The sequence below is a fragment of the Brachionichthys hirsutus genome, chromosome 19, assembly GCF_040956055.1.
Source record: "Brachionichthys hirsutus isolate HB-005 chromosome 19, CSIRO-AGI_Bhir_v1, whole genome shotgun sequence".
In the NCBI taxonomy this organism is placed as follows: Eukaryota; Metazoa; Chordata; class Actinopteri; order Lophiiformes; family Brachionichthyidae; genus Brachionichthys; species Brachionichthys hirsutus.
Genome location: NC_090915.1, coordinates 3659551 through 3684814, shown reverse-complemented (window position 1 = coordinate 3684814; position 25264 = coordinate 3659551). Strand labels below are relative to the sequence as shown.

General features: G+C 47.6%; 1 protein-coding gene across 1 annotated transcript in view; it reads right to left on the bottom strand.

Moving 5' to 3' along the window:
- ttc28 (tetratricopeptide repeat domain 28) overlaps window positions 1-25264 on the bottom strand; it is a 45309-nt gene that overhangs the window by 19220 nt on the left and 825 nt on the right. The window contains exons 2-5 of the mRNA XM_068753363.1: window positions 23848-24222; window positions 4070-4217; window positions 2604-2876; window positions 2382-2512 (exon numbers count right to left, since the gene is read on the bottom strand). Of these exons, the coding sequence (XP_068609464.1) occupies window positions 2382-2512; window positions 2604-2876; window positions 4070-4217; window positions 23848-24222 (927 nt within the window). The remainder of the gene's footprint in view (window positions 1-2381; window positions 2513-2603; window positions 2877-4069; window positions 4218-23847; window positions 24223-25264) is intronic.

Sequence of the window (25264 nt, the reverse complement as noted above, 5' to 3'; positions counted from 1 at the left end):
CGGCTGCTTCGTTTTTTAATATTCTCTCCTTAATCCTTTTGATTTCGCCAGTCTCGGACCAGACAGAGATACCCGACCTTAACGTTCCAGATGTTTCTGTGGAGCCTGCTAACAAATATCTCACTTGAACCGACATTGTGATTTAACCCCCGGCTGCCTGCCTCCATCCTGCTGGTGATTGAACATCAGACCATCGTGAACCGATCATCCTCGGATCTGTCATTCCCTCCTCGCGCAGCAGGAGATCTCATTTCCTCCTGACGGTTAAAAGCCCACATTTTGGGGGCTGATTGAGCATCGCTCTATTCCAAACCTCGATGCGTCTCTCGGTCGGTTTATTGAGCTGAGGATGATGCCGCCGCTAATCTCTCTAATCTCTCTCTGTCTCTATTTGTTTCTTCTCTTCTTTTCTCATTTGTTAGATTTAAAGGTCCGTCTTTTCCTTCCTCCACCTTTTAAATCACGCTTTCTTCCCTTTTTTTTCCCCTTCCCAATTGGATTCTTCCTGCAGCACAACACATTACGATTCAGATTTAAGGACATTCTCTTCATCTTCCTCACTCTTCCGTGCATACACACTGAGTATCGGCTCCCAGATACAACATGATTGGATTTTTTTTCGTGTGTGTGTTTTTTGTGTCCTTGAGGGAAATCAAAACACTCATCTGGCCGGTTGACTGTACACACACAGAGGCCTCCATGCCATTTATTAAATCTCCTTTTCCTGCCTCGGAGACGTGTCAACCGGATTGTATGTGTTTACACTCATCACTTTGCTGGGAATTGGGAATTGGTGTGCGCCGTCGTCTTTTGGTGAACACATAGAAGCAGAAATGAAAAGAGCACAGTGTCGCGTTGTTAATTAGAAGAAGTAAATTCCTCTAAAGGTCAGTCCGGCCGCTCCCAGTGACAGTTAGCATTCATTAACCGCCTGCTTTAGAGGAATCTGCTGGAGAGCGTTTGAACTACGGGATCAGTTTGTCCTCCCAATTCCAGGTAGAAGAACAAATAAAAGCAAATTCACTCAATATCTGCAATAAAGCACAATTTTAAAGTAGTACTTTACACCAAAATAAAACACACCAACTTTAACTGTCCCTCAGTTGGATGGATGGTCTTGTGCTGGGAAAAGTGCATTTTGATATTCTCTCTGCAAAAAAACAGTTTTTGGCAGAGAGTAGTCATTCTTGTATTTTATGCTGACTCACTATAAAGTAGATGTTTTTTTTTTTTTTATAAATTCCCAAATGATAATTTTGTTAAATTCTAATTAAAGTTGGACTTTTGAGCCCAAGAATGTTTTGTCTTGTCAGAACAAACTGACAAGAATTTCAATTTAAAATGACGCGAAAACCGAATGAAGGAGCAACTTGAATTTTTAATGACTTAAAAGACTGTGATTAGTAAAATCGTTGCTCATTGATTGATAGCTCCATCTGCGCTGAATGCTAATGTCTGGTCGTGCTCAGCATCCTCTTTTGTTGCCCGTGCTTGTCTTTGTTTGGAAGCTTGTAGTCTGTAAACACAAACAACCACATGCAACGCAGCCGAGTAAACACACGTACGTGTATCCGTGGGGATGACCTGCCTGAAGCACCTCTGAGAAACTCAATAATCACCTGCTGACAGCCGGTGGAGGCTCAGACACAGAAACTCTGCCTGGGTTCTGCCTTGTCCAAGGCGAACGCGCTTAAAATGACATCCGTGTGCACAAAAATAAATCTGGGTGCGGCTCTTCGGCCGAGAAATATGTGTGAACGGGGATAAAAAACGCTGGATGGAGATGAACTCCGTCAGGTTGTTTAGAGGCAAATGAAACCTTCTACAGGCGAAGGATCGTGAGATTAAAAAACGTGAAATCCCTACATTTGATTAACGCACTCATCTTGGGAGCCGTTCGGCGGCGGTAAACACACAACGCCACCCTGACGGCTTGACTTTGTGTCATGGAAGACAGAAAGGGGCCAGGGTCTAATCTGTAGCAGCAATCTAATTAACTTCGTGTTTCACAACTGTCCAAAGAGCTTCAGAAGAAAGTCGGCGAGCCGAGCGCCGGCCCGAGGGGAAGAAAAAGAGCTGCCGAGAAAACACGAGAGAGGCGTTATTTTATCTTCACCCTTATTTTAGTTTCTGTCGCTACTCTACTTCTCATGCACATCTTCTCATTTTATGGTTTGCCGCGTGTCATTTCTTTCCTCCTGCACGGAGCGTGCAGAACAAATAAAGGTTATTATCATCATGAGGACTGGTAAACGCGTACGGAGACGCTCCTCCAGGCTTTTGTGACGCCCCCGTTAATATCCTTGAGATTTAAAGCGTAGAAATGTCGTTTAAGCGACTTCTTCACACTTTGAAAAGCAAACTCCTGCGTCCAGACGTACCTCTCTGTCCTTCAGCTTCATGGCCAGCACCAGCTGGTTCCGGTGATTGGCCAAAGCTTCTCTGTAGCTGCCTTTGGAGAAGAGGGCGGAGCCGAGGTTCCCGTGAGACCGGCATTCACCCGGCTGGTCACCTGTTGGACGAAACATCCGTTACAACGGATCCACCTGCAGCCGGGCTGTCCGCACTGCCGCCTCCTGCCCCCCCCCCCCTCCCCCACATACCTAAGGTCTTGGTCACCTCCAGATCCTGCTGCATGTGGGCCATGCTCTTCTCCGCGTTACCCAAAGACCAGTACGCCGAGCTCAGGGCCGAGAAGACCGAGCCACGCAGCTTTATCGAGCACGTGCCGATCTTCAGCCCCGCCTCCAGGACCACGACCGAGGCGGCGTGGAAGCCGTGGGTCAGCAGCTCCTGACCGATGACGGACACGACCACGAAGGGGCTCTTGTCCAGCTTCATCTTCTGGAGCTGCTGGTAGGTGGGCTCCAGGGAGTCTGGGGGGGGGGGGGGAGCAAAGACACTGATAAGGGAACACAAGTGATCAGTTATCAATATTATTAGGACAGCACGGCGTGATATCCATGAGGGACGGCTCCTGATGGGTCTTTAATGGATCCTTAGAACTTCAAGGTGCTCTGGGGTCAGTGCTGCTTTCAGTCAATCACTTCTGGGGGGGCAGCTTTAATCTCTGGCCCTGAGCGTCACAGTGACGGAGAGCCGAGCTGTGACCTCTGGGTTTCACCACCTCTGCTGCACAAAGGCTCAGTTCATAATGAAGACAGACCGGTTTTATTAAAAGCCAGGAGAGGAGCGCTGAAGCAACAATCGGTCCACATCGGCCCCACGCCGGCTCAAGCAGGCGGTTTTAGCGTCGGCCTTTGCGGATAGCACCGTTAGCTGAAAGACGGCAAGTGATTCGAGACTTAGCAAACGCCCCCCCCCCCCCCCCCGACAGGAGCGGCGTGGATCGGATCAACTTTCTGAAAGCCGGCCTCACTGATGCGCCCACAGAATATGATTCTGGAGATGGATTCCCAGGAGGACCCCCCCCCCTCCTCAGAGCTGTTACTACCCCCCACCTCTATTTGTTTTCTGCTGTCCTCAGGCCAACAAACAAGCTAACGCGTTTGATCACACAGTCTTTTCCAAGTCTGGCTGAAGGAAGAACAAACAAATGCAGAGACTCGGTGGGAACGGGAACGATGCCAAACCGGGATTTCGGCTTTTCATCGACGCGTGTCACTTGGATGAACTCGTCTTCCTCACTCAACGAAACCCTCGTCACAGCGGATGTGACTTCAGGCAGCACGAGTCGTTTGCCTTCGTTCAGCGACCGCCAGCATGTTCAGCTCTGACGTCTCTGCGCTTCCTGTCCCGTTTCATCTGACCTGCTACATCTCGTCTCCCTCCGTCGCTTTTCTCTCATCTCTCTCTTTTGTCACATCAAATGCGAATTGTTCTTGAGCGCCGAACCGTCGTCAGACGCTTCTTTTCACATCCCCAGATGCCGAGGAACCTTTCTGAATAAAACAACAAAGGGAAACGCGGCACCTTCGCGGTTCCTCCGGCGCGCTCGCTCTCCTCTACCGCGAGTTTTAAGACGCGAGGTTGCTGTTGAGGAGACAAAACAAAATTCCATTTCAGACGAGCGAGGCGGGAGGGACCGACAGGCGGCGGGCGGGCCTACCTCTGAGCGGGGATTTCATTGCCGCCTCCACCATGCCGACCAGCAGCTGAAGACTCTTGGGGTCCTGGGCAAGGCCGGAGGCGAATGCTGCCAAGGCGTCGGCGTGGCGACCCAGGTACTGCAGCGCAACCCCCTGACGAAAGTAGGCCTGCAAGATGAAGAAGAAAGCTAAATGTTCTGAGCCACTCGCGTTTTCCTGTGGAGTTTGTGGAGGAGCGGCGTCAGTCGTAGGTCCTCGATATCGAGAAAAGCACGTGTGATTTATTAACGTCGTGGTTAATAATTGGTTTACAGGGAAATTAGAAACTTTTGCAGAAATCCTTTTGCCGCTTTTCGCATCAGTTGGTTAAATTGTGAGATTGAGATCCTGAACGCCTCCAAAATCAATCAATATGAAATTTTTCATGAAATTTTGTTTTGTAACTTGATTACAAACCGACCGACCGACCGCTGAACCTGAACGTCACTTTGAAACCAGCTGTGACCCCCCCCCAGCATTTCGAAGGGAGATTAGAGATTAAAATGAATGATGATCCAGAGGATATACAGACACCGCTTCTCTCCGGCTGGCCACACTGTGACTTCCTGTCTTCCTCTCTCTCTTCTCTCTCATTCGTCATCCCACCCTCCATCCTCCCGTTTAAGAATAATCTGAAGTGACAGTGAATGAATGGAGACAAAGAGGGGAGGAATTAGATTACATGGCAGCTCCTGTCCTGCTGGACACTTTCTGCAGACGCACTGTCTTCGTCCCAACGACGTCTCATTGAAACAAATGGAGGGGGTGTCGGAGGGGGGTTAGGTCTAATTTAATAGATGAAGCCTGGAGTTGGTGTCAGAACCCAATATAAATAAAGCAATGTCAAAGCTCATTAACACAGAGTGGGATAAATGGATGTATACAGCTGCAGACCTGTCCATGCAGGCAGACACAGACAGACAGACAGACCTGGAACTGCCAAGCGTCCACGCGGAGGAGAGCGATACGGCAGCCGGCCCTCTGACCCTTGTCCAGGCTGGAGAGGAGTGCAGCAGGGCTGGTAACTGGGATGGCATATGGACCCCCCCCCACCCCCACCTGTCGCCTACCCCTGTTTAGCACCACCCCTCAAATCTGTCGCCCTCGGCGACCGTATGGAGGAAGTGCTGTTTCATTTAGCTGTAGAGTTTAACCTTTAGCGCAATCAAGGAATTTCGGTCAGATGAGGGTGATTGGATCAACAGAGGAGAAGATATAATCAGGAGCATGTAGCACAATACGTGGGCTGAGTAGTGTGTGTGTGTGTGTAAGCCGGCGTGGATGAGCCTTCTACTTCCATCAACATGCCGGAGTCAGACCTGAAGTGACAGCAGGAAGAGTCTGCCTCCACCATCACCTCCAGCCAGCTCACATACATCCTGCCCTTTAGCTGATTCTGGCTACGCTCCCTGCTAAGCACACGCACACACAGACACACACGCACACACACACGCGCACACACAGACACACACGCACACACACACGCGCACACACACACATGCAGGGACGCAGCATCTCCATTCTCCTTTTCATCCGTCTGTCAGCAGTGTTCTGCAGCACCCCAGATGAATCGTGTCAGATTAGAGAGACTCCTCGCAAACCGCTCCGCTTGGGCTTGCGTCCGGCTTCCAGAGATTCCACAACGATTCCCAAACAAGCACCGAGTTAAAGTGAAACGATCAATAAAAGGATGGTGGGATGTGTGTGAGCGTTGGAAGTTGAGGAGAAAAATTTGACGCTCGAGTGACTGCAATGTTAACAAACATTTCAATGTGATCCAGAATCCAGGATCGGTTCTGGATCATGACCAAAATGTTATCATCTGTTCCTGGTAACATTCCCAACACTTCCTGTAAATGTCATCAAGATCCGTCAGTACCTTTTTGAATTACCTTGCGAACAGACGGATAAACAAACCAACGGCGATTATTACATAACCCCCCCCCCCCCCCCCCCAGATGGCGCTGGATTAAAAGTGAACAACCACAGTTATCCTGAGGGGGAACATGAATGTCGAGGCAATCTCTGGGGACCATGAATGGCTGATAAATTTAACCTTTCCAGCCCGTCCAATGGCTGTTGAGATTTAAGGAGTGTGTGTTTGTTTAAAAGACACACGATGGCAAACGAAAAGAAAGGTGAGAGCGACAGAGAGTTATACATCGGTGCGTCAGATGCACTCCGGATGAGCAGATGCTTCAATTACTGCTCGTAACTCACATTAATCGAGAGCAGATGGCGACACAAGTGGCGGGGGGGGGGGGGGGGGGGGCTGCGAGCGAGAGAGGGTCACAGAAAGCAGACATGATGGAGATTGATGTCTTTGCAAATAAGAGAATCTGCCTCAAAACACACAGACTTTTCACGCAACCGTCCACATCCATTCATCTTCTTTGATTCATACAGTGGCAGCAGTAGACGGGTATTTTAAAAGGTTCTGCACACCAGCAATGTTTTCCGGAGGGATCCCGAAAAGTTCCCAGGCCAGGGGATGCAAAGAATGAGAAAATTGTCTTTTAATAAACGGCCTCATAGAATGAAGCGTTTCTGCAAAAACGGTCAAATGCATGACGTCTCGCCACGAGTGACGAAGAGGAGCGAGAGCAGCATGGTTTCATATCGCTGCCCCTTATTTTTTTTTAAACACGAATGACAGAATTCTTTCCGAGAGGAATCCAGCTGCAAAGCTTACTAAATTCTGATTGTTGATTGCAAATGGTGAAATAGCACTAAATGTGTTTGTTTGTGTTTTACATTGTTGTAAACCTGTATGCCTTGAACCATAGAAGAAACAAGGTCTCTCTGGGGTGCGCTAGGATTGGCCATCACTTAAACACAGGTTTCATTTCGCTTGATCAATACCACACTCATCCCACAGTAGGTGATAAAGCGACACGCCGTGTGAGCTATGAGCCGTAAACCTCTGAGAATGAGATCATTGCTTACGAGACGGAGCGGGTCGGAGGGAGCCATTAAAAACAGCAACGCCCTGTGAGGCTGATCTTTTTATTGTGGGATGGACTGCACCTTATTTCCAGGATAAAGTCTGATGAGTTAAACCAGCGCCCCCCCCCCCCCATGCAGAGCCCAGTTACTCACAGACTGCGCATTGACAGCTCTCAGTGATTCAAACAGCATCTTCTAATAGTCTAGCCGGCCTGTAAAGCGCAGTGGTGGAGGAATAACGCCGCTGACAAAGCATCTTCACAGAACACACACAAACTAACACAAAAAAAGGAGCAGCCGCTGAGAAAAGCTCAGCTGAACTGAGACAATATCGGCTATCCGAGCGAAGGCACTGTTGTTCCAAGTAAGGTTCTAGTTAATAAAGATTCTGGAGATTTAGTCCTTATTAAAAATATATATATATATATATTTTAGAGTCAATAGGTTATATTAACGTTTCAGTCATTCTAGTGGAAACTAAGCTAATATCTTTAGTCATTTACTTCTTATTTCATCATATTATCAATAAAAACAGGTTGAATAAATCAGAATATTTCAAGAGTCTGGCCTGATGGTGTCAGTTTAAGGAATAAATCCAGATATGGAACATGTTCTTATTGGCTCACATCCAGCAAGCCGGACTTCTGACCCATTTAAAATTTGACAATAACGTGAGACGGCTTCGGTCCCCAGAACATTACTCATTGTCTTCAGCAGATAAAAGTGAGACCCTGAGCTCCAGCTGTCCTGAGGGAACCTTTTAAAGGGAACCAGTAATCCGACGCTTCCACGAGTCTTTGGCCTCGGTACCGCGGTCAAACCACCGGTTTTTACGTACCGGACCGCTGCAGGATCAAGTTTGTGAAACAACATATTTTCTTGATGTAAAAAGTAAAAATAAAATACAAAAATAAAAATCTGATCTGGTGATGAAATTAACACAAGTACCTAGAAAGAGTAGGTACTTGTGAAAGACAGCGCAGACCTCCTCCGTCAAGTTAATACAAGTAAGTACCCAAGTACACATACACACACACAGTTCCCTGGATAATCAGCATGAATATTTATCAGCGTTTCACTGGGACATGAGCTCAGATTCAATAATTGAGTTGGAGCGGCCAGAACCAATGTTTCCACTGGGACCAATAAAGACGTTACACGACCAGCTGTGGCTTCTCTCCCGGTCCAATGGCACCCAGTGTGTCGACTGCAGTGTGTTAGAAGCCATAAAGGCCGAGGCGCTACCAAAGCATTACAAAAACAAAGGAGTTTAGCGTCACATAAAAGCTAGTCCGTCGGGGGACGGACAGAAAGGGGAACAAATTCAGGGATGTGGATCCGCTCCAAAATGCTTTCTGTCCGAGCCTATTTCACACCCAATCAATAAACCACACAGCCAGTCATCCAACTGACCGATGCACCATGCAATCAACCAACCAACCAGTCAGCGGTCCAACCAACTAAACAATCAATAAACCAGTAATTCAAGCAGCCTCGGAACGAGCTTTAAGGAGAACAGGGCCGGTGGATAAAAAGCCCAGCTTCGTTTTCTACTTGGGTCGAGGCCGCGGGATCAAAGTTACACACTTGAACGTTTCTCATGTCCCTTTGAGATATGCTGTCTGGAGGTCAATGTAAAGGACCGGCTGATGTCTTCCTCCGTCCCGCAGCTGTCCAAGCGTCTGGCGGCCCGGTCCCCGCTCCTTCACCTCTGCTGGCTTTTACCCAACATGGCTTCCAATTTTTAGAGTCCTATTTTTGGGCCAAAGTGTCGTTTCTTTTCATTCTGAAAGTCCTTCATAGAAGGTTTACCCCCTCCCTCTTCCATCTCTCCTCTGTTATCTGCAGACCCAGACACCCCCCCACCCACGAGTCATCCCCGATACCCCTCCATGTATGTTAGTAGCCGCCATCTTTGAAACGCATCCCAGCAGCGCCTATGAGGAAAAATATGCAGAACCTGGCGGGGTGGAGGACAAGCGGCCTCCTGAACCTTGTCCACCGCGGGACGGTTCTCCAACGCCAGGTAATTACGCTGTCACTCAGCCGGCCGCCGCTGCGCTCATGTGTGTGCGTGCGTCGATCGTTTGATTGCCTCGCCGACCCTTGACCCCGAGGGAGCAGGGAAAACGAGTAAGAGGTCCGTGCGATAGAAGCCGGAGAGAAATAGAGCCTGTAATAATAATAAGCTGCGTCTGAACTAGCAGGGCGAGCCATCGCCGCCAAGCGACCCCCCCCCCGAAACAGTAAGACGGGCGGCTCAAAAATGTCGTTTAATATAGTGAGGCAAAAGAAGCAAGTGGACCCCCCCCCGGTCTTTAGAAGAATCTCGATAATATCTGCAATCCAGATCCGATGCGGATTAAATTCGGTGGTGAGATAGAGGACCCCCCCACATGACTATGTCAAATTCCATAAACATCGGTCAATAATAAACTGAGATATTGAGGAATTAATTTTTACGCTCCATTTACTACAATGTTACGAACATTTCAAAGTGATCCAGAATCCAGGATCTCTTCCTCGTGGTAACATTCCCAACATTTTCTGAAACTTTCATCAAGATCCGTCTAACATTTTGAGTTATGTTGCTAACAGTCGAACAGACAGACAGACAAACGGCAGCAAAAACAGATCCGCCTTAGAGGAGGTGATAATTATTGATTTATTTTTTTACCTCGTCCTCTGATCATACGAGGATCTCCAAAACATTCCCGTCTCCAACGGAGGACATTTTCGGTCGATTTACTTTGAGTTAGCTGCTAACTGCAGCTAGCCGCTTTTAAAACCGTTGAAGACGCGTATTGATCGGTAATCAATCCCAGTGTGATCCCTCTGCTGTACCAAGGGAGGTAAATCTGTTCCCATGCTATTTGTGTGCGTACAAAAAAAACAATAAATAATACATCAATAAAACATCAGGCACAGATGTTTCTCCTCTCGGCTTTCTGTGCGTGTAAATCCAGATTCCTCCTCTTCCTCCTCTTCCTCTACTTTTTTTCACACCTCAAACAGCGAAACGGAAAGCAGGGTCAGCACCTCCTCCTCCTCTCTCGTTGATACACCTTCCTAATTAGAGCCAAATCATCCAGGGAAGGATGAGGAGAGGTGGTTGAGGTGAGGCACAGTGCAGCAGAGACCGGTGATTACTGTGAGGGGGGGGGGGGGCACGCATTCAGTTCCCACCCACCGAATCAGGAGAAAACAGTCGTAATGCTTCCCGACATCGCTAATTAGAGCCTCATTGTGTTTCGCATTCAGCCTCACAGGCTGAGATCAGTCATGCAGGAGCAGCCATCCAGCAGGAAGCAGCCATCCAGCAGGAAGCAGCCATCCAGCAGGAAGCAGACATCCAGCAGGAAGCAGACATCCAGCAGGAAGCAGCCATCCAGCAGGAAGCAGACATCCAGCAGGAAGCAGATATCCAGCAGGAAGCAGCCATCCAGCAGGAAGCAGCCATCCAGCAGGAAGCAGTCGTCATAAAGTTCCTTTCAACGTTCCTGTTATCCGGGACTCTTGTTCTTGGTGCCATGGCGTGCCTCTCCCCTCCAAGCGTAATTGATTCATCGACAGCTCTTTTATTCTGCACGACTAATCCAGTAAATGGATTACCGGATTAGAATCTAGCACCCATTAGAGGAAGGGAAAGCAGGAATATTTATGCATTCCAGCCTCTCCTACATGGCTGTCGTAGGGAGATGCAAGCAGGTCGGTCAGGACGCAGGACGACAGATGTCTGTTTCAAACAGTTGAATGCCCGACAACTAACTTTATTTTCAGATTTGAGATCCATTTTGACTGTTCCCATCTGTACCCGAAAGCACGACGTTCATGCAGATGACGGCTGGAAGCCTCCATAATGTGCACGTCGCCAGATCGGAGAGATTAACAGTGTGACGGCGGGCTTCTTTTGACATTCATGACAAAATGGGATCTCATATGGGAGCGAGGATGAAGAGTAGACCTGGAATTTAGCAACATTTGAAAAGGTGAAAATAGAGCTCCTCTAGCAGATTCTCACAGGTCAAGGCTTCGACAGATAATTCACTTTTATGACATTTGACTCCTTTTCTTGTCTCGCAGGTTCTTCCTCTCAAATTACTTCCTGTCCGACGCTTGCAACGAGAAAAAATACTCGGCAGGAAAATCCCACTTCTGGTTATTTCAGTCTGTGAAAAAAATGATCAGGATTGTCTGTGATCCCAAAAAGTCTTGCAAGTCGTGTAGAAAGATCCTCTTCCGTTCTGATTTGAAGTGGCTTTGATGAGAATTTCCAAAGTCGGGAAAAGGTTTCGGAAAAACAACGGGAAAATGTTTTCATTTTACTCACAAGGATAGACCAAAGCATCGGGTGTATTTATGAGAAGGATTCCCTCGTGTGTCAAACAAATAAGATGAAACAGGAAGTAAAAAAAAGAAAAAAAGAGGAGGAGTACTTTGGTCTTTGTCTTTGAATAGATGCTGTGTTATTCCACCGATCTGTCAGCTGTGGCGTCGCATTCGCTGAAGATGTTGAAACTCTGCTGCTGCTGCCACACAATAATCACTAACGGCATCAGCCCCAAAGGGCAATTCATTTTCAGAGTTAGTGCACCTCCCTTTCTCCTCTGCTCCTTTATTCTTTCATTAGTGCCCCGGCCTCATCAGTACCAGCATACATAGTCCAACTTCAAACCAGCTGCTTCTGAGTCAGCCGGTGGATCGTGATGTCACACCCATTGTCTGCCAATTACAAATCAATTTAGCAGAAGAAACTCCCTCGATTTGCGATGAGAGGCGATACGGAGCGCAAGCCAGCGGAGAGCCAGCGGAGAGCCAGCGCTCGGATGAAGCCATCCGAGATGCGTTCCACTCTTCACTCATATTCCGGAGAGGCTTCCAGCTCTTCCTCCTCCTCCTCCTCCTCCCAGTACTCCTGAGATTTTACAAAGTCAGTTGGCTTAGCCGTTTCAGACAGCATGACATTTGCACCTCCTCCCTAAGCTGAACCACTGAATGCAGCAGGCAGCAGCACTCTTCGCTTCTTCATTTACTGTGAACGCTCCTTCTCTCCACTGGTTCCGTTGCTCTTCTCACCAGTCAAGTGAAGTTGCACCAAATCAAACGTTCTTCTTGTATCACAAAGAGGAACCTTCCACGTCTGCTAACGCGTCCTCTAACAAAAACACACTTCTGTTCTTTCTGGTATTCCCATCACGGCACCGATCACACTTTCTCTGCTATTTATTTTCCGCCTCTTCAGCACACAGATTTTTTCTCCTCTGGACTCCATGACTGAATTCCTCTCTAATCAGATGTTCAGGTCTTGGATGTCCTCACTTAAACTCGAATCCACTGTGTTCTCTGTTTTCAGACGGAAAGCGTCCCGTCCTTGGCAGACAATACGAAGCTGAAGCACAGACGAGGTGATCGGTTAGCATTAGCATTAGCCCCATAATCATTCATTTATCTTGAAGACGAGACGATGGGAATCATCTGAAGTGATGTTGGAGCCCATCCCAGCTGACTGTGGGCGAGAGGCGGGGGCACACCCCGGATGAGTCGCCAGCTCATCGCAAGACCAATCAATCAATTTACATTCCCCATAATCAAAATCTGAAATTGACAAGATATCAGATTCAGGATGCCCTTATTTTATCCCAGTGAAATACAGCAACGCTAAGCTATGGTGGCCCTCAGGAGCCACAATAAAATAAACACACAAACAAATCAACAAATTAGCAAATAAGAAAACACAACCGCTAAACATAAAGCAAACTGACATTTTTTCTAAATGGCAAATACCCCTTTGCCACGTGCCGTTTATTTGAATCCATTTTGTCAAACATATGAAAAACTCTCGGTTTTGCTCTGGACAAACATTGAAAGTAGAATAAAAAAAAAAAAAAAAGTTGTTAGCCAAGTTTCATGAAAAAAAAAAAGAAAGTCAACGTGGGTTTTGAGTTACACCCCAGATAAAAACTGTTTACAGGCAGACGGACAGGCAGAGCGATACGAGCCAGGGGAATAAAAGCTAAAAACAAATCCGGCAGCTTGAATATCGAAATGTTCCATACCCACAAACACGAGCAACTAAAAGGAGGCTGAGCGGCAAATACGTACACAAACACACCAACACACACACACACATCCTCACGCTACAAAAACCGGGGCGGCTGGAAGTAAAGACTGCGGGCTTATCTTTCGCTCCAGCGCCACATAGCTCATTTAAATGAAACATTTTAAAAGTCGCGTTCTCTCTCTCCTCCTCACCCCGACGCGTTCGGTCCCATTTGTTTACCACAACAACAACAACAACAACAACAACAAACACACAAACATGCTTACAAGCATTTCCCACCCGATGCAACCGTCGCTCTGCCAACATGTCACATGTATTCTCTGTGGCAGTTACAAAACAGAATCACACAAACAACTGCATGGCTGTAAAACTATTTGCAGTACACGGGTGGAGGACGGCGAGAGCCCGGTGGACGCCGACACTGCCCAGTAAAGCGAGTCATTACAGGCCGATGAAGCAGCCTGGAGACGCACCTCTGAGAGGAAGTCTAGCTTTGGGCAACGCTCAGGGAATTCCAAAATGGAGAATCAGTGCCACAAATTAAATTCAGATGGAACCAGGAACTAAAACTTGCATTTTCCATTTGTTTCTAAACTTGCAGGTCATTAGATCTAAACAAAACTGGGCTGGTGTTGCATGAATATTAGAACTGCAAGGTTCCAACGAACCGAAACGCATTGATCAGGACTGTCAATAGCTGATCATCAAACGAATAATGATCGATTTGTCTCCCGTCAGTTTTGTCCCACAGACGGCTTTTAGATTTACTGCTCGCTAGTTTTCCGTCAGCGGCTTCAGACTTGGAAACCCCGCGGAAATTCCTGCTGGATTATGCAGGAGAAGAATGTGGCGATTATTTGTTGCACACATCCGAACGCCACGTGCGACTGAGCCCTCGTGCAAAGACGGATTTCAGTGGCAGGGCTGCGTCTTGGATCGTGGAGGGGAGCGTAGCTTTAAGCAGCTTAGCTGCATTGTAAGTAAATACATTACATCCAGTGCATTGCCAATCTGGCCGAGAGTTGACTATGAAACGTTTCTTGAACTTGTTTTGGGGTTAGAGAAATAAAATAATAATTAAAAAAAAATCCAAGCTGCTCAGCGGCTCCTGGGTCCGTGAATCCGGATTATTCTGTCTACAATGAACTCAGCACGTCACGCTTTTACTTTGAAAAGAAGGAGAGCTGCCGCTGTTCCAGCGAGTCGAGATGAAAGCATCCTCTGTGCCATCGCATTTATTCATCTCTCACAATTACCCCTCCCATTCGACAGGAGGTGGAGTTTATCACTCTTCTGTTGACTTCACTTTTGCTTTGCAGCCAATAAAAGTAAGCAAGAGTCTGTCGATCAAAGCCTTTGATCACTCCCACACACACACACACACACACACACCTACCTCGCATTTACTCCCCGCCATTGAAGCACAACCAACATGAATACAAAGCAGCCCAAAGGAAAGAACGTCCCGACTGATGCTGCAGAAGAGGATCTGGGATCTGCATCCCTATTGGTGTAGCAAGGCGATGAAAACACCTGGCAGAAAGATGGGTCCGGACTCCGGAGGAGAACCGATACGATTGGGTTCAAATACAGACGAAAACAGAGAATCCAGGTTTTTTTTCCTTCTTTATTGTTGTGAGATTTTGGTATTCTTCAAAAAGATTTTCCTTCGTGACAGATGTTCTTGAAATTTGGCAAGTAAAAAAAAAAAAAAAAAGCTACACAAGTGCGTATTTGTGTGTGCTTGTGCACAAAGCACTGGTGCTCATTTATAGCAGAAAGGGACTATTGATTTTAAACAGCGGTTCGATTCAAAGCTATACATTGCAGCTCATAGCGCAAGCGGCCGCCCTCGTTCCCTCGAGGCCCGGAGACATTAATTGTTTGTGTCTTCAACAAACACTTTAAGAGTCCGCTTTGACATCGGTTGCTATAAATATTCATGGCAACAAGCGTAAAAAGAAAAGGAAAAAGGAAGTATTTTAAAAGCTTTAGGGAGGCTTGTTAATATCTTGTGCAGTGGATCCGCGGCCGCAGAAACGGCGCCGAGTCTCTTTCAGAGGCTTTCGTCACTTGGTTGCACAAAGAACTCTTCAAATTGAACACGATACTTTTTGCAATTCCTCCCCCCCCCCACCACACGAGGCAGATTGGGGAGGGGGGGGGGGATTATTTGAACTGTCCCTTTAAATGCATAACTCAGCACGGTGCAACCGAACGCAGAGTCGAGTACAAAAACAGGAAATATCTAGGCTGCGTTTCGTCCTCTCATCATTCCCATTAGCGCTTTAACAGCTGACAGTCTGGTCCGACCAGTTAACAGTCCACTGGGAGCACTGGGACGTTTATTACACCTCCATCTAAAGCTCGAAGGCCTGGGCTTGGCAGCCTTTCCAGAGGAACTGTGTCGCTTCCCTGTGATCTTTGAGCCAGAAACAAATTTAGCTCAGCGGCAAATCCCCGTTCACACTTCCCACTCACTGGAATGAGGGTTTTTAAAATATCTTGATTTTCCCACACGGCAGACGGTTTAGCCCCCACTTCAAACACAAGAGGTTAGAGTCACGCTAGCAGCTAGGTGCCTTGAGCTAAAGGCTAATGTATAAATATTAAGCAGCGGCGGTGGAAACTTCCTTTACCCAAGTAAAAGTCAAAAAAAAAAAAAGCTGCAGATTGAAGGGAAATTTTATTTTATGTGTCATTTTTGGACATAAGCAACAAAAACAGATGGCAAAAAAAAAAGAATTAATGCAATTATAATTTAACCTCTGGGGATAATGAATGGACCAAATGTCATGGCAACGCATTTAATTACCTTTCAACATAATGACGGAGGCAGAGGAAAGGTCATAGGAGCAACAGAGTCGTGGGGGTTCATCCTCTGGAGAACACGACCTTCTGTATAAACATCTGGGACCTGTTGAGGTCTTTTGATGCGAAACACAGCGAAGGTCATTTTAAGTCTCGCATCATGTCAGGTGAGGTCAGATTTACAACAGACTCTCCTCAGTGGAACAAAAAGCATTTACAGTATTCATTAAAGTTGAATATTAATCCATCGTGATGTCTCTTTTATCAATGGAATTCCCATCTCTGTGAGCCGCCTCGTACCAAAGATGATATACAGAGCAAATACAGTTCACTCACAGCATTTATTGATTAGTAATATTATCACAATGACATTGTTGACTCCCTGCTATTGACAGTTTCGGCCCTATTCTTAGATATCAGATGTACAAAATGTATTTATTCAGGTATCCTAATGTGCTATCGATGATCAATAATATCACCCTCGGTGACTTCACTGTACTTTTTTTCTAATGTCGTGAATACTGATCTAAAAGCCACTTGAAAGACTTTCATGAATCCCCCCCCCCCCCCCCCCCCCCCGTGTATAATCCTCTAATAATCCCAGTCATGGAGCTGCAGGGATTATCCTGAACAACGTGTCCCGTGGTTGCCACATTCCGCTCCAACTTGAGACTCACCTTCTTCCTGGGCTGCCATTTCATCATGTTTGTGGAGCAGCAGGTGTGCGTCAAAGTGTCACAGCAGCCGGAAAGGAGCGACGTGGACGCGCCACGGAAACATCTCACACCCGGCGATGAAGCCGCGTCCGACGCGCCGGTCGGAGGAGGAAGTTAGTCCGGGTATAATCCCGGGTTGATGCCGGTGGAAGGATCCGGGGAGGGAGGGGGCGGGGGTGGGGACGGGACGCGGTGCTGCTGTCCTGTCTGCAGACGGCGGGTTGTGGGGAGGATCATCTGTGCGCTCCGGCAGCTCCAACGGCTCCGAGCGCTGAAGTGAACCGAGCGCTGAGACGGGAAGCCGCCTCTCTCTCTCTCTCTGTCTCTCTCGCTCGCTCCCCCCCCCCCCCCCTTTCTGGAAAATGGACACTAATATACCAGGTATGTCCATCAAATTAAAAACAAGTATGACACTCTAAGAAAAAATTATCCCCGAAATATATCAAGCAATTTTTGGGTTATTATACAGGAAAAATCTCAGGCGCAGGAACTGCTCCTCATCCGAGGAGAGGCACCGCTGGTGTGAAGTGAAGAAGAGCCCCATAAAACAATTGTGCACGAAGAAGTGCACAATTTAATTGAATTAAATAATATTCAAGTTAATATGGACATGAGGCGAATGATGTCATTACCTGCACCAGTGAGATCGTGCTGCAGCCGCCCGTCTCACTTCAGTGAATCCGGTGCTTTTATCAGCTTCTCATTCTTCCCATAAAGTCTGCAAGTATCCGAATGTTTCGTTGTGGATTTAAAGCCATTATTTGTCGTGGAAACGTGTCTCGTCTTCCAGGTGGGAGTCTTGTTAGACTTTGGTCCCCTGTGTCAGGTGAAAGCCTTCGGAGAGAGAGAGGCTGCGACTCCTTCTGTGCTGATATGAACATCAAAGACAAAGCGGACGTCTTCAGAATACTAAAAAAAAAAAAAAAGCTTCATATCTGTGTTTGAGGCTCCGGTTTGAAACGACATGACACGACCGAGCCAGAGGGGCCCAGGGCGTAACCCCGCTTCTCGCCCGTAGACAGCTGGGATCGGCTCCAGCACGACCCGCGGACCCGATTACGGATAAAGCGGTGAAGAAATTGGATTTCTGATGCTTCATAGCAGAATAAGAAGTAAATAATTGCGCCATCCTCATTTCTTGACGCAACAGAACAAGATGGGAACTTAAAAGAAACAGTAAACGAGTAAATTACACACCTCCAGCCCCTAAATTAAAGCTCATCCAAAGTCCATCAGAGACATGTGTGGACGCTTCATATGACAACCCCCCCCCCCCCCCCCCCCATCAGACGGCATCAATAATGCAGCAGCTGTTTTCATTTGCATGCAAGAGAGAGAGAGATGTGTTCACGCTCCTGGCTGTTGTCGGCCTCATTGTTTTTTCATGAAAACTGTAAACAGCATATTTACAACCTGTTGCAGAGGGGTAAACAAAGGGAAGCACAGAGGCATGCGGACGCCAGAGGCATGCAAGCAGCGCCCGCGGTCTGTAGCCGGCGCCATTAGCGCACACGTCAGCTCTATATCGCTGCTACAAGCGTGTAACGGCGCCATCCACGACTCCGTACCGCTCAGATTCAACGTGTTTCACAGCAGCACAACGACGTCATCTGCAGACAAGGTACGCCTGCCATTATTCCTTTGATGATGTAATAAAGTCTGACCTTTGAACCCTGACCTTTATTTTCCTGAGGCCGGGGAGGAGGCGTTTGTCAGAGGCAACACACATCATCAAATCAAATATCAGTCTTATTTATCTATCTGACCGGCATCACCACTCTGCTTCTGCGCACACACACACACACACACACACACACAGTCAAGTCCATTTGATGGAGCACCTTCTGCAGCCAACGTGACTATTAAACACTCGCTCTGGCCGTGATGAATGCAGTGCTTCCAAACGGACTATAAAAACTCCGCAACGCCGGGAGGAGCTGCAGATTCAGGTGATAATTCTCCGCAGTGAGCGACCCCTTGAACAGTTCACACATTGTTATGATTAAAATAGTGATTATAGAGGCTTTAATGCATTTCATTTCTATTTGCTATCCTCAAACCAAACCTCATAGTGTGATAAAGATGTGCTAATAGTTCGATTATGCAATCACAGCAACAAACGGTTTTAGTTCCTGCCAATAATTTGCTGTTCTAGTTTTTACAGAACTCCATAAAACAGACAGAAAATAAAAAAAAGAACATTAAGATATGCCCCCCCCCCAAAAAAAAGTTACAAACGCTACTACAAAATAACACTTTGTTAGCTTTCCACTCAAAGTTGTTCTTAAATGTATCAGCGTTTAGTGTGAACATGGTCTGAGTGTGAGATAAAGTCTGCAGCAGCATGGATGCATCGGTCTGTGTGGCCTCCAGGCGCCCACTAAATGAGACCATTCATCACACACACACACACACACACACACACCTACACACACACACTGATGTCTAATCCAGTCATTCTTCTCTGCAGCCAGTGTCTCACCTGCCGTTGCTACTCTTTTATACACAGACAGCATTCGCCCCGCCCCCCCACCCCTCTTCTTCTCTTTCTGTCTCTCTCAATACTTCCTGATCATGCCGTTTAAGGATTTGAGTGCAACAATTCTGCAAGTGCAACTAATCTTTTCCTTTTTTTTTAGCCAAACACGTTTTGTCCTGAAATGAAATAAAATATATTTGTACTCAGAACCCTTCCTCCTCCCATCGCCAGCTCGTCTTCACAGATTCCCCACCTTCATCTATTCATCAGTCTCAGCAGGGTCACCAGCCACCACCACCACTAGTGTCTAGACTGCAAGCGGGGGGGATTTCTCTTATGCTTCTTCTTGAAAGCGAGGAGGTAGAGGAGGAGGAGCACCTTCCTCTCCCTCATTCTCTGCATATGCCACGTAGAATAAATCCCCGTTACGAGCCGACCCCGACGGCAAATCACACAAGTACAGATCAAGAGTTCAAAGGTCAAATGGCGTGATGGGGAACACGGTCGCACGAGGCGGGGTCAACGCTGGGCCAATCAAGAGCACAGCAGAGGTTTGTTTGGTTATCAGATCTATCCAGCTGCGTGTGCGTGTGTGTGTGTGTGTGTGTGCGTTTTGTGCTTATCTGCGCCAACATGCTTGCGCTGTTAGAATAAAACTATTGATCCAGTAACACATCTTTGACACCGATCTCTTTCCGGCGAGGATTGGGGGTGAGCGTGGCGGGGGAGGGGTTAAAATAAAATACAGACACCTACCAGGAGCGTTATTCCGCATTTCACCACAGATTACAAGACATTTAATCCCTTTAAAGCATCAGGCCGGAAATATTGGTTCCGTTTGTAGTTAAACAAAAAAAAAAGTCAGAAAATCTGCTGAGTTGTAATTATATTTGTTTTAGATGGTTCCTGTCACGATATTTCAGATTAACCTTCTGGTCTGTAATCGTGTGAAATTAAAGGCTTCCGTAAAAAGGAGGAGATTAGCAAACAATTTTAAACACGTTACAGCACTGCAGTGAAAATCCATGCGAGAGGATTCATTAAATCCCATAGTGAGATAGTTTGAATATTAAATTAAATGAAACATCAGGATGTAAATTCTCTGCATGGCAGCCAGAGAACTGATGACAGATTATTCTCCCTGCAGTTGAACGGCTTCCGGCGGGAAGGAAAAGAAGCGCATGCAGCTTTTGAAGAAGTTCACTAAAAAGCGTGACTACATAATTTCAAACTGGGGTTAAAGATAAGATGGAACATTCACGAGAGAACGAACCCCATCTGATTGTGAAACTGCTGCTGCGGCGTTCATTAAATCGTTTGGCCGCTCCGACACTTGAAGATGAAGACTAACCAGGAATCTCCCGAGCTGGATGCTGATCTTGCTTTTGTGTGTGTGTGTGTGTGTGTAAGTCGCCAGGTTGTGGAGCTCAGAGAGACGGGTGGGGGCTGGTGGAGCTGGCACAGGGTTCCAGATGAGCCTGTAATTGTGTTTGCCTTGATGGTAAAGAGAGCTTGTCCATTTCGACTGGAGGTTGGATTTACTTAGTCCCATTTCATTCCGTGCAGGATCCATCCTGGCACGTTGTCGGCCTGAACCATCAATAAAAAAGATAACCGACATCTCCATCCTACATGTCTGTCACCACCAGCGTGGGTTTGAACAGACATTTTATGCAACCTATTCCTTTTAAACTGTGATGGGTTTTTTAGTGGGGAACATTCAGTCGTCATTCCTTCTATTGGCCTGTTTGCTTATGACCTCATCAGATCCGTTATCAACTCGGGGAATGAACGTTACTGGACAGAAACTACAATTCACCAATGAGTCGCTCCCACCTGTTGGTGAAGAAGAGGAGGAGGAGAGCCGAGACTTGCATCCTCATCCTGTGACATTTATTTTCATTCCGATAGCACCGAGTCCGTCTTTCATCATCTCCCCACTGCCATTATCTTTCTCCCTCCTCTTCATTTCTTTGGGTGAGCTGCAGTTCCACTGCACTTGGGACTAAGCCGTGTCCCAGCAGTCAGTGCTGCCCTCTAGCGGCCGCAGAGACAACCGGCATTCCATCCCAGCTTCTTGCATCCTGTGATACCTCCAACCCCTCACATGGTCTGCAGCAAGTCCAGGATTACCCCCACTGACCCCGGCTTCTCCGTGACACGGTTTGACTAAACAGAGACTCAAACATGGAAGCCGGGGTCGAGTCAGGAAGGAAGCCACACATGAGAAATAGAATCCCCCCCGGTTAGATGAGATTATACAACTGAACTCTGTCATGTGGAGAAAGCCGGCCCTTTTCCGGGGCGCTACGCTCCCTCTGCCCGTATGTCGGTAATATTTCTGCAGCGTGCGGTCAGAGAGTAGTTTCTTAATGATAGGGGGGGGGGAGCCTGCGTGGCTCGAGCGTAAACAGGCGTAGCTGGCTGCCATCTGGTCGACCTCCGCTTCAGAGCAGAGTGACAATCTGCACCGTCTCCAGATACGACTCCCACAGCGGAATATTTAGAAACCTCGCTCACACCCACATGCTTAAAGGGTCCGTTTAAACAGCCCTGGAAATAGTTTCATTTGTACTGGAACCCCCCCACCTACTGAGCTCTGGGGATTATCTGGATTAATCACACAAGTGACCAGTAACATCAGGATTTCCTGCTTCTTCGTGAGTTTGACTGCTGATTGGTGCTTTCACTCCGACCCCGTCGGGACAGCAGCCAAGTGAAGAGCCCAGTCGGGCGCGATCCTGGACAGCGGCTGGCGCGACCTTTCCCCTAAGGTCCGTTCGGTGGCCGTTCTGGAGCCCTGAACGTGATTATCAGCAGCCGCTGACGCGAGCGGTTTGAGAATAATCACCTGAATCTGCAGCTCCTCTCAACTTTTACACAAGTTTACACTGGAGTCGTATTTTTGTCCGTCCAAACCCACAACTTTTTACGGCTTCAGTCCACTTCAGCGGCTGTTCTCGGACTCAAAAGGTCAGACGTCTTCATATACAAGACAAGAATGAAGTACAAGGAGTCTGACGTAGGGAAGTAAAAGCTTCCCAGACCGCTTTGAGCGTAAGGATCTGAATAAATGCACCTGTATGGAGGGAAAGGGCCTCTTTGAAACAACTTCACAAAAAAACCACACAGAGCGAGCGTGAGGACGACAGCGAGCATTCATACACAAAACAGACGATTCTGCGGGAGAGAGAAAAACCTCAGCAATAAAAGACAGGCTGCAGTTTTACTCCTGTGATGCGACTTCATTTGAATCACAAAGAAACAAAAGGGTTTGTGAAGGATCTGCACCGAATGCAGCAGCAACAACAGATGAAAAGAACTGACAAAAACATTCAAATGCAAAGAATTCCGTCCCCGTTGTTCACCAGATTAGCTCGCCAACGTACGAGACTTCTTGACCAGCTGGACCCGCCTGTTCCCAGGGCGGGCGCCTTTCTTTCCGAGCGAGTGATGCGAAGAGTTTCGGGCTGTTGTGCCAACAGAAACGTTGGCCGCCGGCAGAAACGGGACAAACTGTGGGAGGAGAACAGAAAAGGGGACGAGCAGAAAGAGACTTCGAGCAGAAGTAAACGTCCCTCTCAGACAGAGCCGCTCTCATTGGCAGTTCATTAGTCTTAACCTTGCCTTTGACCCACGGAGAATGCAGCGCCAAGCCCACCGCAATGACACGGCCACTGTGCACACACACACACACACACACACACACAGGAATGCTGCTTCTGTTCTTGTCTTTAAGTGCCAAAGTTAGGCCAAGGCCCAGCCCGGGTTTGAAAAACAAAATAACAGCCGTGCAAAGCCCTCTCGCTCAGACACAGACACACACTCGCATACACACACCCAAACGCCACTTCCGCCCATTCTCTCTCACAGAGGAAGGAAGTGGAACTGGCCCGGCCCCAGTAGTCCAGACAGAGATAGGCCGGGAGAGCCAGTCTCCAGCCTGCCTGCCTCCCTCTATGAATGAATGGCTCAAAAGCGTCCCGGAGCCGGCCCGACCCAGCCCGCTCTGGCCCTCGCTGTGTCTGGAGACGAGAGCCGCTTCATGTAAAGAAGGGCTTGACGCACTTTCCAGCAGTTAAACATTTAATGATGCTCATTCGCTCCCACACTTCACTGGAGCTCCCCTGGAAATGACAAAGAACGGAGGAAGCGCCTGACGTCATATTTTCAGCGACAGCGCAGTAGATTTAACGTATGCGACTCGTGTGTTCTCCCTCTTTCCCCAGAGTATTCAGGGTCTTATTGTAGTCGTTTTTTTAAAATAAAGATCTTCCATTGCATTCAAACCTGCGAAAAAACATGCCGGTACATGAGGAGAAGGATTACTGTGTACTTTTAAATCCCTCAAGTGTGCATCTAATGATGTTACGTCAGCTCTCAGGTCTCCGTCCTCAAACTCCACATCAGAGTACTTCCAGGGACATCTCATTGTGCTGCGTCTCTCAGATACGCTTGTCTAACAAACAAGAACGTGCACAACATGTTGCGTTCAGCTGCCGCACACCATTCACAATCAAAGCGGCCAAACAAGCTGACGTGACAGGATCTGGAGACGGGAAAACAAGAACTTCCTTTTGGGGGTTGTTGTTTTTAGTGCAGCCACTGACTTGGACGACCACACGAAACAAAGGAAACATATCTAGCAAACACAATTAAAATGCCTTAAAATGTCTTTCAGCTGCAGAATCTGCTCATTTGGAGGATGTTGGAGCTGCAGGGGTCAGCGGGGGTCAAACCTCTTACCTTGGGCCATTTGGGGTTGATGAGACGGGCTTTGACCGCATCGTCCAGAGCGGCGCTGTACTGACCCAGTCGGAGGTAAGCAGCGGAGCGGTTGCTGTACAGGATGCAGTTTTGGGGGTCGGTGGCCAGGGCCTCGCTGTAGAGACGCACGGCCAGAGCGTACTCCCCCTGCTGGCAGGCTTGGTTACTGCGGCGCACCCGCTCCAGGAACTCTGCCTTACTCAGTCCGAGACTGTTTAAGCAGGTTGGTCGGTCCACCCTCATCATCGTTGGGGCTGAAGAGATCACAGGGGAGGAGGAGGAGGACGACGACGACGACAACGAAGAGTGAGGGTTGTTGGTTCTGCCGGTGGAACGAGAACCAAATAGAGAGAACTGAAGAGATAAAAGAGGAAGGGGAGGACAGGGAGAGCCGGCATTGGTTGTTGTTTTTTTTTGACAATCGTTCCATAATTCCATCAGTTGTGATCAATTAGACTCTGGGAACGTGCTGAGGTATTAATCGCGGTAAGGGCGAGGGTGTGGAAATGTAATTATTCTGAGAAAGAAAACTTATTCTGGCCGTCAGTCATTAAACCACTTGTTGAAAGCAGAATTCTGCCCAGTATGACACATAAAAACGCCGCAGCCTCATTTGGGACACCGAAGGGCTGCCTGCATGCCATTCGCTGGAAGGTGGAAGAATTCTTCAGATGCCGGGAGAAAGAGAAGGAAAATCCAACGTCCGTGACACCCACAGAAACGCAGAGGTTTGTTCTCTGTCGCGTTAACATTGAAACGCTGCTCTCTCCCTGATCTGGAGATTCCAAATTTGTCCTTTAACCAGAGCTTTACACCAAGGCCTTCATTATCTCTCTCTCTTTCTCTCGCGCTCTCTTTCCCTCTCTCTCACACACACAAGTACAAATCTTTAATCATCAAACTACTGAAGCATCTTCAGGTGATCAATTTCCGCATGTAAAACAAGTGCGACTGGAACTGCCTGGCTCAAAAACATAACTGCAGTACCACCAGGATCCATTGGGGGCAGCATAGTCATTCAAGCAAGACATGAAGAAATGTTTAACAGCACAAAGAAGAAGAATGAAATAAATCTGTCTGTTCACGTTCAACAGCCTCAGAGACCAAAGTTGACTGCATCATCACTTTGGCCATTTTTTTTTCATTTACACGATGCATTCAGAAACGTTTGACTCTTCACTGCCCCCTTGTGGAGGTATCGCCGCTAATGTAAAGGACATATGGAAATACGAGGATAATGACTCATACATGGCGTCTCATGTCAAAGTTACATGAGATGTTTTTACATGCCGGGTCGGAGCAGGAAAAGCTCCTTCTCAAAAACACCCATACAAGAAAGGGGCAAAACAGCCTGGGTCACAGAGAGAGAACACTCCCAGGAAGCGGTCCCTGAACG